Source organism: Harpegnathos saltator, unplaced genomic scaffold (assembly GCF_003227715.2).
Source record: "Harpegnathos saltator strain DR-91 unplaced genomic scaffold, Hsal_v8.6 scaffold281, whole genome shotgun sequence".
Lineage (NCBI taxonomy): Eukaryota > Metazoa > Arthropoda > Insecta > Hymenoptera > Formicidae > Harpegnathos > Harpegnathos saltator.
In genome coordinates, this window is record NW_020230074.1 from 22,538 (window position 1) to 37,911 (window position 15,374).

At 43.5% G+C, this 15,374-nt stretch overlaps 1 protein-coding gene across 1 annotated transcript; it reads left to right on the top strand.

The window, feature by feature from the left end:
• Positions 1 to 9,380: 9,380 nt before the first annotated feature.
• Positions 9,381 to 11,093, top strand: LOC112588743 (DNA ligase 1-like). Its single transcript, XM_025299495.1, has one exon. It carries the CDS (start codon positions 9,381 to 9,383, stop codon positions 11,091 to 11,093), a length of 1,713 nt encoding a protein of 570 aa, XP_025155280.1.
• Positions 11,094 to 15,374: the final 4,281 nt, after the last annotated feature.

Below are 15,374 nucleotides of genomic sequence, written 5' to 3' on the forward strand. Positions count from 1 at the left end.
TAGACGCCGTTCTGTGGCACGAACCACACTTCGGAAACGAACTCGTAGTATAACCGTCAAAATATTAGTCATCGTCAGCAGCCGACACGTAAGGACGACACGAACCACGCGGCACTAGCCCGTAGTAATACCTAGAGGGTATATTTTTTAACACGAGTCAAAATAACGAGTAGAATCACCGAGGGTTTCCTCGTTCCCGAACAAAGACGAGGTGGCGACCAGTAACACACGGAATTTCGGCTTTATTCTGACGTAACGGTTCACTGCTGCGAGCGCGAATTATATATAGTAGCTTATTACATTCAATTTTGTGTTATTACGGTCGAACCGGGTGGCCAGGAGGCTAGCTAGGGCGCGTAGCGTTCAAATCGAGGAGAACTGCTCAATATCCAATTTGCATGATGCATGGGGCATGGTGATAGGACATAGGAACCATAGGAAATAGGAGACTTAGGACATAGGAGACATAGGATATAGGGGACCTAGGACATAGGAGACATAGGACGTAGGAGACATAGGATATAGGAGACCTAGGACATAGGAGACATAGGACGTAGGAGACAGGAGACCTAGGACATAGGAGACATAGGACGTAGGAGACAGGAGACCTAGGACATAGGAGGCATAGGACGCAGTAGACCTAGGACATAGGGGACATAGGACATAGGAGACATAGGTCATAGGAGACATAGGTCATAGGTGACATAGGTCATAGGATAAATAGAACCTAGGGTAGATATAGGACGTAGGAGGCATAGGTCATAGGAGACATAGGTCATAGGAGACATAGGTCATAGGATAGATAGAACCTAGGATAGACATAGGACATAGGAGACATAGGTCATCAAGGACATAGGTCATAGGAGACATAGGACATAGGAGACATAGGTCATAGGGTAGATAGAACCTAGGGTAGACATAGGTCATATGCTAGATAGGGTCTAGGATAGATATAGGATAACGGTCAGGTCAGGCTAGGTTAGGGATAAGATAGGCCAGACCGGGAACCAACACCTGGAAAGGGAACAGGTCATAGGAAATAGGTAGATAGGAAATAGGTCCAAGGAAATAGGAAATAGGATATAGGTCCATGGTAAAAAGCCCCAAATTCAAATGAGCGGTCAGGTTCTCTCAGAGAGACCAAATTTACGCACCTTCCGATACCCGGTCACACTTATACGTGCGCGATCCCTTCCTCCGGTCTTCCCTCGCTCCTGTCACGGAACACCCGCGACCCAGAGGGCGAAAAAGAGGGGCGAGAAAAACGCGAGGCCCTCGTGAGCCTCAATCTCCTCAACCATCCTTCAAATCCCCCTCACATTTAGAGTGGCGACCGTGACAGGACGGCGCAGTCACAGGAACGACTAATACTTTAAGGACACTATTTAGGTAATCACAGTCAAAACACAAACACTTTTCGACTCGTCTGAGGCAGCGACACACGTAACAAACACGTAGGAAAAACGTGACTTATAAATACGTCAAGATACGTATAACGGGCAGCGACAAGGTCTCGACAGATTGGCAAAAGATTGCGTTAAAATCACCGGTCGGTTAACGAGTCGGTGGAATCACGCCATTTAGCGTTCGGCATAATTTATCAGCCATTTTTCTAATCTAATCTCGAGTATATTTCGGTGTTTAACGGTAGTTGTACGGAAACTGTCGTAAGATCGAAGAGAAGGGAGATTCTAACGGGTGAACTTAACCATTTGCACGTGTAGAGTTTTGGCGAGTTGATGGACTTGACCGTCTGATAATTCGAATGTTAGAAATCTCGAGAACAGGGTAAAGTAAACGCGGGTCGTGACAACCAATTAAGCCGATAGGAGAATCGATTTATACCAAAAGTGGTATTCGGAAAGATCTACGCCACTGTCATAAAGAGACAAAACAAGTCGCCAAAATACAAATCGCCTATCACTTATATAAGTACTAGTAAGTACCTTTCACCTTCCTGTAGCTGTAGGCATCCACACTGTTTAGCGACGTAGTGAGAGTTGAGGAGAACCGCAAAGTCGGAATTATTGATACCTCTGTCTCACGCTTGGGTCCGTCGCGACTTCACAATTTACTTCAATTTGCGTGTTTAAATGGGACACTTCACACACATTGTATCTTAATAAAATGATACCCACACATACTCCCACACGCAACCGCCAAAAAAGTCCTATAAAAGCACAGGAAAAAGACGTATTTGAAACGTCTATCACTTTAGCAAGGACTCCGATCTCTACGGAAGCAGAAGCGTCACGCACACGCTCAGGCACGGCATACAAACCTTCGACTTCGGGATTATCCTCAAACGAGGAACATCGAGACATCATGGACTCGCGCGGGGCGGTACCCCGAGACCCGAATAGAAGCACACAGCCCACACAGAGAGAGCAACACATAGACGCTGAAGAGAGAAATGGATCCAACCATAATCGCTATGAGAGAGATACGCGATTCACGCAAACCCTAAGGGGAGCACCGACGAACTATCCGTCGTCCAACTTACGATTCTCAGGAATGGAGGATCAACTTCACCCAATGATATTTTTGCAGAGATTGGAAAACATAGCTGCACATGATGGATACTCGAATGCAGAGTATATTTACCAATTTGGTAATTGTCTCATTGGAGACGCCGCAACATGGTGGGGAATAGAAGGCTTCACCGAATGGCAAATAGCGCGAACAGAGTTCCAGGCGAAATACTGGGGAGTTACCAGACAGCACCAGCTCCACCAAAACATATACATGGGGAAATACGACGCAAAGACACACGGCAACAAAGCCAACTACGTACAAAGATTGTACCAAGAGTCGCGCCTGACCCATTCACCAATACCCGACGTAGACTTCATGCAGTCTATCGCGGGCCACTTTAACACGGAGCTAAAGTCTGAGCTATTAAAGTCAAACTTCGCGACGGTACGAGACTTAGTCAGATACCTGGATAATATGGCGATAACCGACTTGAACGAAGCGCAACGCCAAGGTGCAAGAAGAGAAGCAACGCAGGCATCGAGACCGAGCATCAGAAACAACACATGGAGCCAAACAAACACACGACCAACATACAATCCCTTCTACAGACGTAATCTGGGTGAGAGCCGAAACTTTCAAAGAACAGCATCACCGGCACGTGAATCATTCAGACCGTTTAGGACACAAGAAGGACACACCAGGTCACAAAGGTCAATGGCACCACCGCAATATAAAGGCACAAAGCCACACACACGCTCGAGTTCTCCTGCGACCATACGAACTACCAAGATCCAAACCAGAGGTAGAGAACAAAGTCCTAGGAGAGAGAAGGACGATAAACCAATAGCCACCTTCGCGGTGCAGAAGCAGCAAACAAAAGAAGAGGAGGATAATCAGACAAAAGGTCTGCACATAGTGAAACTGACACCATCTTCCGAAGGAAGACCAATATGGGACATCAACGTATCCCATGCCGATTACGATTGGCCAACCACAGCCATGGTGGATACCGGAGCCGCAGTCTCCGTCATATCGCAAATCACATTGGACGATTTCGCGAATTATTTGGAAAACGATTTAGGAGTAACCAGGCCTAAAACCGGATACTATCCGAAGGCAAAGATTCACCAGATAACCATCACTAGTCCCTTTGAAAAGAAAGCAAGCACAGCGCAAGAGAGAGTGCTATTACAACTCAAGTCCGCATTACTCAATGGCTCATGGATCACACTGGACCACTCGTTCTATGTGGTGAAAACTTATATGCCGATTATGATTATGGGAACCGATTTCCTACACGAGTTCTCCGCTGACGTTTCGTACGGCGGGAAAGACGGCATGTGTCTCAAAATGAGAGCACCACTGGCAATCACACAACCTCCAACTATAAGGTCAACCCACACGGACTTAGCATCCCTTCACAACGACCGGGAGGATAGCCCACTGAAGAACACGTCCAACTTCACAATAGAGCCAGACCAACAAACCAAGGACAAATTAGAGGAATTGCTGAGGAAATATGCATCACTGCTCGATGGCTCGCTGGGCCTTATTAAAGATTATCAGCATGTGATTGAAGTGAACCGGAGCAAACCTCCGAAACCAGCAAAATTCCCGATAGCACATAAGCACTTGGAGGAAGCGCGTAAAATCATACGAGGAATGGAAAGGGACGGAGTAATCACAAAGAAAGCCACAGAATTCGTCAACTCATTGGTGGTTGTTGAAAAGCCGAAAGGAGGCATACGGGTCTGTCTCGACGCAAGAGCGATTAATGAGATCACCAAACAAGACCATGCACAGCCACAATCGATCGACGAGATATTAGCTCGAATTGGTGAAAAACGAGTGTATTCAAAGTTAGATATCAACCAGGCTTACTGGCAAGTTGAAATGCATCCAAAGTCCATCCAGTACACAGGATTTTTATTTGACGGACAAACGTACGTATTTAAGAGGATGCCGTTTGGTTTAAAAACCGCGGGGGCGTCATTCAGCCGCGCGCTCGATCAAGCCATTGCCAAGATTCCACATCTTAGGCCCAATTTAATCATTTATTTAGACGATATCTTAGTAGCCAGTAATGATGTAGACGAACACCTATCTCATTTAGAACAACTGTTTGAGGCGTTACAACAATTAGGTGTTAAGTTGAACAGAGAGAAATGTGAATTTATTTCACCGAACGTGCAATTTCTAGGGCACGAATTGTCTACAATACAAGTTAGGATGACCAACGAAACTAAACACGCGATTGAAATTTTCCCTCGACCTAAATCCAGAAAACAAGTCCAATCATTTTTAGGCTTAGTCAATTGGGACCGTCGTTTTGTGTCAGGCTTGACGGAGCTGACACGTCCCATAGAGTTATTATTAAACAAAAACGCCAAATTCCGCTGGACTTCAGAACACGAGGACGCGTTTAATAAAGTTAAGAAAGCGTTCAGAAACGCTGATAAATTATTTTTAATAAACCCTAGCTTATCGTATGGCTTGGAAACAGACGCATCAACTGTAGGTATTGGAGCTAGATTGTTCCAGATAGATGACAAACAAAATAAAGAGTACACCATTGCGTACGTTAGTCGATCGCTTAAACCTGCCGAAAAGAACTATCCAACCACAGAGCAGGAAGCGCTAGCTCTTGTATGGGCACTTAAAAAATTTCACACCATTTTATACGGACGAACTGTTATTGTCCGAACGGACCATCGCGCACTTTTATTTTTATCTACATGCGCGATCCATAGTAAACGTATTGCTAGGTGGATGGACAAATTAAATGGATTCGATTTAAAAATGACATACTTACCAGGTAGTATTAACGTTATTGCTGACACGTTGAGTAGACATCCGAGTCAGAAACCTGGAAACAAAGAAAGTGAATCAGAAGAGGAGGAAGAAACCATAAACCGAGTGAGAAAGGAAAGGAAAACCGTTATCGGGGCCATATGTGCCGATCCGACCGAAGAACAAGATCCCACGTTATGGGTAGAATGGCTAAACGCGGTGCAAGAAGTATCAGATGAGCTGCAACAGAGGGTGAGAGACAATCCTCAAAGTTTCACCATAAGAGACGGCTTGATACGCATCGTTGGAGTAAATCCTCGTCAGGATAGAGTAGCTATACCCAAAGAGGCGGCGTGGACGTTATTACAGAAAATACATAGATACCTCATACATTTCGGTACGGATAAAACCATCCAATTTGCCAAGGCATTTTTCCACATAATAAATTTGGACGAACTCGCCAGAGATGTGGTGGCCTCATGTGAGATTTGTATCGCCACCAAATGGTATACACGCCCCACTGTGGGTGTGCAATATTTCGAGATACCAAACGAGACAGGAGAGATAGTCTCTATAGATCTATATGGTCCATTACCCAGATCGCGAGATCATTGCGCATACGTGTTAGTCCTATTGGACTTATTCTCAAAATTTGTGGCATTATATCCACTGCGCAACCAAAGGATCGAAACCATCATAGATAGGATAGAAAACGATTACATACCAAGGCGAGGTTTAACACCGAAGACACTTCTGTCAGACTGCGGAGGTCAGTTTATGACCAATAAGTGGAGGCAGTTTGGACAACGCATAGGTAGCAGATTACGGCGTACAACACCATATAATCCTCAAGCGAACCCCGTTGAAAGGGTCATGAGGGAATTAGGGAGAGCTTTACGAGCTTATTCGGCCGACAGTCATGAAGACTGGACCAGAGCATTGCCCAGAATAGAGGCCATTTTCAACCTAACAACTCATTCATCTACGGGCGTACCACCCGTATCCCTAGAATTTAATAATGATTGGTACCACGATCGACGCCGACAAGTAGGAAGGCAACCTACTTTAATTACGTTACCACCACAGTTGTTACCGCGAGGCGGAAACGAAATGATGAACTACGAAAGAGAGCATAGAGAAAAAAGAGTGAGAGACTCTCGAACGAATTTGGAGAACACCGCTAAAAAACGCAAAGTTCAAGCAGATAAACACAAAACCGCACCTATATACCAAGTAGGGTCTAAAGTATGGAGAAAGACCCATAAGATAAGTTCAGCTGCTCATAAGAAGACGCGAAAATTATTTCCCGTATATGAGGGACCTCTGTATATTACAGAAATTATACATCCCAACGCGTATGCACTAAGGTGGACAAACGGAGGAAACGCGGGTACAGCCAACGCAAGGCAATTACGACCGCATAGAGCAGCATGTTACAGGTATGAAGAAGAACGCGATGATCCAACGGTAGACTTGACACGCTTACCGATAACGCCGGAAGGTTCCATAAATGGCGAAGATAACGCCGAAACGTCAGAAAATCCAATAGAGGAGAATTACTCCATTAGTGACGAAGAAAACGAACCATCTCGACCAATAGTGGTCGAAGCACAAGTGCACCAACCGCGAGTAATGGAATTACCAGTGGAGGATATAGATGCGATAATAGAATATGGTCGCGAACCAGGTTACACAGGTCCAGAGTTAGGCCGGATCAACAATACTCCTGAAACATCAGAGAGTCAACGAACTAAATCTTCCACCAGACTTTTATCGGGTAGTGATATGGATCAACTTATTAGTATCCCATCCAACGACTCAGAGTCGTTATCTAGAGAAGCATCGCAATACTTACCGTCCGAGGGCACCAGTTCCTCGATAGCCATGTTCCGCATAGGGGAAACGAGCGATGAAAATAAAGAAGATTATGAAATCCAAGGATCCGCAATTCCCGAGGAATATGAAACCGAAGAAGAAAGAGTCAAGTACCGTGAGAAAGACGACGTAGAAGAAATAGGAAGACAAGACTGTTTCGATTGGGATGAGACCTATCCCGGAGCTCACCGCGATGCGGTGGAAGCAGCAAAGAAAATAACAGTAGTACAAGAGTTCGATGTACGAAAGAGAGGTATTAGAACGACCTCGGAATCTAGCTCGTCGTCAGAGAAACCAATTAAAGCCTTGAAATGGCTAGACCAATATCCTGAGGACAGGAGAAGCGCTAGAAAACTAGTAGCAGTCGATCAAACTAGAATACCATGGGGAGCGTACCGCAAGGTCCAAAAACCAAACACCAGTCCCATAATAGTTCCACCAATTCACGGTAATATCCGTGAGATAAACTCTCCGGAAAAACAAAAGAGAGTGTCCGAATGGATTCAAGGAACGTATGGTAGCTATACATTTTACGAAGACAAGGGCCAATTACCTGACTTCTACACTCCCAAAAGGTTCGATAAAACGCTGGATCAAAAAGGAAGATTACCTGATCCAGAAGTCTATCCAGACGGATACCCGTCTGAGCTCGAAGGATATTTGGCGGCATTTTATGCGCCAGACCACCCTGATCAAATAATGATACAACCTCACGAGAGAGTACAAGAAGAAGTGTACTTGAGGTTACCTTTTAACAGACATCCCATTAGATATCAGGACACTGACAGACTTTATTTCTGGGATGATTTAGGAAGAAGAGTGTTCCTACATAAGGACGGCGTTTGGAGGCCAGAAAACCTCTCAGATTTAATACATGAGTCCCGACATCCGACTCCAGAAGAACATTATAGTCCGGAGGGACAAGCGTATCGAGAATACGACAAAGAACCAATAGAGTTCAAAAAGGAACCGGTAAGTTACGAGACTACGACTTCTAGGCCGTCACAACACAATACTATGACGTATGTTCCAACGAGAATGGAACCGCATTACGCGGTAATCTCACCACCGCCTAAGGTCATGTCATTTGACATGCAAACGCAAACAGACCAATATAGTACTCCGGAACATGATTTATTTATTTGCGCAACATACTTTTTAAAACCGGTAGAATTTTTAACACATGCGCTTTCTAATAATTTACCAATCGACGAATTAGTCATTCTTTTGAAAACACAATTTAATGAGGTACAACGGTTATTTGTAGCTATGGGCTATGATAGTCCATTTAGCCACCATGATACGGAACTCACGTGGCACGGGGAAATACCGAATTCCCAATGGGATCCCCCATTTCATGCTTATTTTAAATTAATTATGGCCGTTTTTCAACAATTTCCAATTGCAATTTTAAAACGCATACATCCTCAATTAGTGCAAAATGCACTCCTATCTAAATTTAATAATACGAACATCGTTCACAACTTAAACAATAGCGCAACAGTTTCGGAAGATACTCAAAATAACGGGGGCTTATCCCTCAATAGCGATGATATAGATAAGGTAGAGAATAACGGGGGCTTAAACCCCAACAAAGATAACGCAAGTCCGAAATATTCGGTACAAAATAGATCTAGTCGCGAAAACAGCGAGGAAGAAGAAAATCCATTAAAAGATACCATAAACTTGGACAGTTCCAATGGCTCGATAGCCCGCGAAGCGCAAATTAATAAAAATGAGCCAATCATAAATAGTAACATAACTCGCAAAAGGCGATTAGAGTCAACAGAAAGCGTCAGTAGTATAGAATTAGATCATAAGAATGTAGAAAATAACGGGGGCAACCATAACAACGGGGGCACCTATAATAACGGAAATATTTATAATAACGGGGGCAGACATAATAATAAGGGCACATATAACAATAAAGATGTATATAACAACGGGGGCATAAAAATAAGGGACAATAAAAAAATAACGGAGGCAAACATAGAATTTTAGAACCCAACCCCATTCCCCAATTCCCAATACAAATAAAAGATAAAAATACACATGATCAGAATAATTATAACAACGGGAATAAAATTAACAATAAAAACATTAATAACGATAACAATAAAAAGCCCACCCCAATCCCGAAACCCCGAACGTCAATAAATAATAAAAATAATGGTAATGGAAAAGACCCAAAGCGTGCAGACAAAGCGTATAGTATAAATACGGCGAACACAAATGTAAACATGCGACACCTAGACAACGAACAAAACAATGTACGCGGGTATAAAATAGACACTCTCACTACAACGCTAGCAGTCCAAGCATCAGACTACGAAAGCAACAGTGATAACATCCTTTCCAGAAACGACATGGCTGGGAGAAATCACACCAAAGAGGAAGATCACATCTCCGACCTGCCCGACGACTTCGAGCAACTCCATCAGGAACTTGATAGGAGAAACAAAATCATAGAAGCTCTTACACGAAGAAACCAAAATAAAAAGAACCAATTAAAAAAGAAAATCATCGAAGCGGGTCAACAAATAAAAGCGTTACAACAACAAGGACAAGCAATAGACTCGTCCATACATAAATCTTTCTCTAGCGTATCTACAGAGATTCAACAACAACCAAAAAGGAAACAATCTACATCATCATCTACCGAAGAAAGCGAGGAAGAACCAAAGTCTCCACCAATTGTAACAAAGGAGGATATGGATAAACCATCCACAAGTGGCATGCAACAACAAGCAAAAGCTACATCTTCAAACAAACCTCGCAAATATTCTAAATATCTAAAAAGATTCCACATAGATCGCAACACAATTCCACGACCTCGTACTACTACGGGAAAATTCAAATCGTGGACATCCAAAGAACACAAAAACTACCGAAAGATAAAGAAAAATCGTGTTCTACCAAAAGTCATCTTATCATCTGAAGACGACATCGAAGAAATTGAAGAACCACAACCAACAAAATATCAACCGGTAGCTGAAAAGGTGAAATCAACAAAAGCTAAACCAACCGTCAGCAAAGTAGAAATCATTAAAAAGCCAACAATATCCAAAGAGTCACAATCACAGATCCAAATGAAGACTCCAATAGTCAAACTCCAGGATATCAAACTACATCAAAAACCCTGGACACAATGGCTAAATGAGATGGAAAATTCCATTAAGGAAACAGCTGCAAGGATACAAAAACAACAACGACAACAATGGAGACAACAAGAACAACAACAAAAGGATTCATCAGAACCTAGCAGCAAAGATGTATCACCAACATCTCAATCAACACCAAAATTAATACGGCGTAAAGAGACAAAAGTGGATAAAGACAACTTACACACACAAGCGACTTCCATCAAGAACATATCACCAATACCAACCGTTCATTCGAAGGTACCACGGAAGTTGCAACTAACCTCAGAGACTTCACGAAGTCTATCATTCAAAAACTCTACACCAACGACATCTTTTTGGGACGTTTCCCCGATGTCGCGGCCAATCACCAATCCACAACAAGTACAAGACAACACATGGGACATTTCCCAAACGTCGCAAACAATCATAAATTCAGAACAAACATGCGACAAACAAACAACAATAGACATATCACAAGACAACACTACCGAGTCAATACGAACGGATTATACGGATAAATTACAAATAGATACATCACACTCAGAATCCGATGACTCCGTAATACTATTAGAAGACTTAGGAACAACGTACGAGCACGAACAGATAAAACAAGAAAGAAAAAGCCCTACACAACAAGTAAACAAGTCACCTACAAAACAAATAGGTGACACTCCAGCAGCACGTAATACTCCAACAGTGCGCATTCCATTGGCGCTTGACCGCGTCAGCGCGAAAACGAACGGGGGCAGGTGCAGCCGCACCCGGTTGCAGGAAGGGGCGGCCGAGGCCCAACCTGAGGACGCCCAGTAGCGAGGCGTAGTAAATGGAGGCTGAGTGCAGGAGTAGATGGGGCTAGCGGCAGAAGGAGATACGGGCCAGATGCAGCAATAGGTGCCAGGCGCAGCAGCAGTAGGTGCCAGGGGCCAGGTGCAACAGCAGCAATGGCAGATATGGTGCTCAAACGTAGCCGTAAGCGGCATAAGTAGTTATAAGAGTTTATCTTCTAGAATAAGTCTTAGTGATAAGTTATATGTAAAGCGGCGTATTTTTTGTTAAACATTATATATATCCGACGAGAAAAGTCGGTCGCCTTAGTAGGTTTCTTAAGTTTAAAAGTTTATTTTTTGTACACAGGTCAAAGAGACTATTTAAGTTCATTTTATGTTTATACAATTAAGTTGTCATATAGTACCGTAACCAATATGGGCGGGAAGCATAAAGGGTGGGCCAATAAAAGAGCCTAACCGAACTAACCATTCAAAAACAGATCCATACGCCGGGATCTAATAAACTAACCAATCCTAACTTCATTATCCAATAGAAAAGGATCCTAACCATAAAAAACCAATCATCGCAGGATCCTAACCCATATTATCCAATAGAAAAGGATCCTAACCATAGAGAACCAATCATCACAGGATCCTAACCCATATTATCCAATAAAACAGGATCCTAACCAATAAGAACCAATTCCTGTAGGATCCTAAACGTAACCCGTAGGATAACGGGGGCGCGTTCATCAGGATGCGCGTACGAGAAAGGGGGAACCAGAAAACCCATAATCAATCGGGTCCTAACCGTAAAAGGCCATAACCCATCCGGTCCTAACCAATCCATCCGACGAGTCCGACATAGTATCAGTCGGAACCAAAAGAACCATAACCCGATTTCCTAAAAGGGGCTAACCCCCTAATAACAGCTAACATCCACTGTCCAAACATCCATAAAAGTAGAGGATCCTATAGCCACCTCCCATAAGAGCCAGGATCCGAAATATCCATAGTATTGAAAACCCGTGATCCATAATCCGAAACGTCGTGATCCATAAAAAACGAAAATAGGTTAAGCGACGTAGGATAGTTTGTTAATTTAATTATTTTGTAAGTTGCGATCGGATCAAAGGGCTTAGATTAAGTTTTAGAGAACATTGAATGGCGCGAAAATGCGTAATTTTAAGTTTCAATTTTTTGTAATTTTCAAAATGGAGTCGTGGTGTAATCTGAAAATTTACCTCTTTCTGAGCACAATGATGCTTTTTGTAATGTTAACAATTGGTAAAAACATCACGAAACCATAATATTCAAAAATCAAAATTTGAGCATTTAAAAAGCCCGCCGGGAAGTACCCGAATATGTTTTCAAGTTGCGGGTCTTGTTGTTATTTCGTCCTAGGGGCACGAAAATGTGATTAGAAGTGTACCCTAGGTAGTAGTAGGTCCTAGGCGGACCGACGCCAGGCTTGTAAGAGGACTTAGCTACTAAGATTCAGTAGTATGACCAAAGATCAGGCCAGCCGGGCCTTAAAGCGCTATCTCCAGCGAGAAAAATAAGGGGTCGTCGGAAAACCCGCCATAATCTAGACCCGTTATTGCGGAGTCCCCATTAGGCCGGGACTCAAGAGCTACCCGTAGACGCGATACGCGTGCGCGCCGGGCTCGTAGCGAGTCTAATGTAACGAGCCAATCCGATGCGGAGATTTTACCGTGTGCTAAGCAAAGAGAAAGAGTTTCACGGAGAAGACAAGACGTCTTCAGAGTCGTTCTGACTAGCACGAACGGTAACACGCGTCGTATTCGTGCTCACTTAAAACGGACGCGTATCGTGGCTAGTAGTGTTCGAACGCCATTAAACCGTCCGGGCGGACGGCTCTCATTGCGTGTGCGCGGTCGGGAGTTAACAAGGGCCTGTAAAACGACCGCTGAAGTGTATAATAACACCAAGTGCCCGTTAGTGCGCATCCTGTACACCGGCGGCTATCCGCCATTACTGCGACGAAGCGTTTCCGATCCGAGACGGCCAGGCGAGGGTGAAGCGTCAACCAAACGGCCACTGCGAGCGAATATCGGATTACAGTGTAGTGTACAGGATACTAGTAGCGCATCTGTCAACGAATGTAAGTCGCATGGTCAAATACGCGCATTTCTTTATTGCATAAGCACGCGTCCAGACGAGGTCGAGTCATTTCTCGCGAGAGATTTATTACTTTTAATCCGCGGCGGGACCAGCGAAAAGTTCCTTGAACAAATTACCTTTATTTCATACAACGCGGAAGACTGTGATTACGAGATTACTAGATTACCAGATTTTATATAATATTTTTGTAACTTTCAGATAACTTTCAGAATATATATATTGTTATTGCATTTTATCGTAAACTTCGAGTCCTTACTTACCTTCAATTGTCCAGATAGTTCCTACTAGACGCCGTTCTGTGGCACGAACCACACTTCGGAAACGAACTCGTAGTATAACCGTCAAAATATTAGTCATCGTCAGCAGCCGACGCGTAAGGACGACACGAACCACGCGGCACTAGCCCGTAGTAATACCTAGAGGGTATATTTTTTAACACGAGTCAAAATAACGAGTAGAATCACCGAGGGTTTCCTCGTTCCCGAACAAAGACGAGGTGGCGACCAGTAACACACGGAATTTCGGCTTTATTCTGACGTAACGGTTCACTGCTGCGAGCGCGAATTATACATAGTAGCTTATTACATTCAATTTTGTGTTATTACGGTCGAACCGGGTGGCCAGGAGGCTAGCTAGGGCGCGTAGCGTTCAAATCGAGGAGAACTGCTCAATATCCAATTTGCATGATGCATGGGGCATGGTGATAGGACATAGGAACCATAGGAAATAGGAGACTTAGGACATAGGAGACATAGGATATAGGGGACCTAGGACATAGGAGACATAGGACGTAGTAGACATAGGACATAGGAGACATAGGACATAGGAGACATAGGACGTAGTAGACATAGGATATAGGAGACATAGGACATAGGAGACATAGGACGTAGGAGACATAGGATATAGGAGACATAGGACATAGGAGACATAGGACGTAGGAGACATAGGAGACAGGAGACCTAGGACATAGGAGGCATAGGACATAGGAGACATAGGTCATAGGGGACATAGGACGCAGTAGACCTAGGACATAGGGGACATAGGACGTAGGAGACATAGGATATAGGAGACATAGGACATAGGAGACATAGGACGTAGGAGACAGGAGACCTAGGACATAGGAGACATGGGTCATAGGAGACATAGGTCATAGGATAGATAGAACCTAGGATAGACATAGGACATAGGAGACATAGGTCATAGGAGACATAGGTCATAGGAGACATAGGTCATAGGATAGATAGAACCTAGGATAGACATAGGACATAGGAGACATAGGTCATAGGAGACATAGGTCATAGGAGACATAGGATAGATAGAACCTAGGATAGACATAGGACCTAGGAGACATAGGTCATAGGAAAGATAGAACCTAGGATAGACATAGGATAAAGGTCAGGTCAGGCTAGGTTAGGTATAAGATAGGCCAGACCGGGAACCAACACCTGGAAAGGGAACAGGTCATAGGAAATAGGTGGATAGGAAATAGGTCCAAGGAAATAGGAAATAGGATATAGGTCCATGATAAAAAGCCCCAAATTCAAATGAGCGGTCAGGTTCTCTCAGAGAGACCAAATTTACGCACCTTCCGATACCCGGTCACAACCTAACCTAAAAAAAAAAAAAAAAAAAAAAAAAAAAAACCTAACCTAACCTAACCTAACCTAACCTAACCTAACCTAACCATACTAACCTAACCATACTAAAAAAACCTAACCATACTAAAAAAAAAAAAAAAAAAAAAAAACCTAACCTAACCTAACCTAACCATACTAAAAAAAAACCTAACCTAACCATACTAAAACCTAACCATACTAAACCTAACCATACCAAAGCCATACCAAAACCTAACCTAACCATACCATACCATACCAAAACCATACCATACCATACCATACCATACCCCGCTCGAAGTACCATACGACCATAATAGGATTGAATTCGCACAAATTTTCTGGGCCGTCGTACCCTGGTCACAATCTAGCCATAAACAACGGTCCGAATATAGTCTGATTACCATTTAGGACCTGACTAGCCATTCGAGTATCAGCCGAGTTCCATATAAGTCCTGACCAACCATTGGAACATCGTTCGATTACCATCTAGGATCTAACCAGCCATCCGGATATCTCCGAGGTACGATCTAGGTCCTGACCTACTATCTAAAGAGGTGATATCA

What these genes read in the sequence shown, in the direction of transcription:
- LOC112588743 (XM_025299495.1), top strand. Translation starts at nt 9,381, where the DNA reads ATGCGACACCTAGACAACGAACAAAACAATGTACGCGGGTATAAAATA.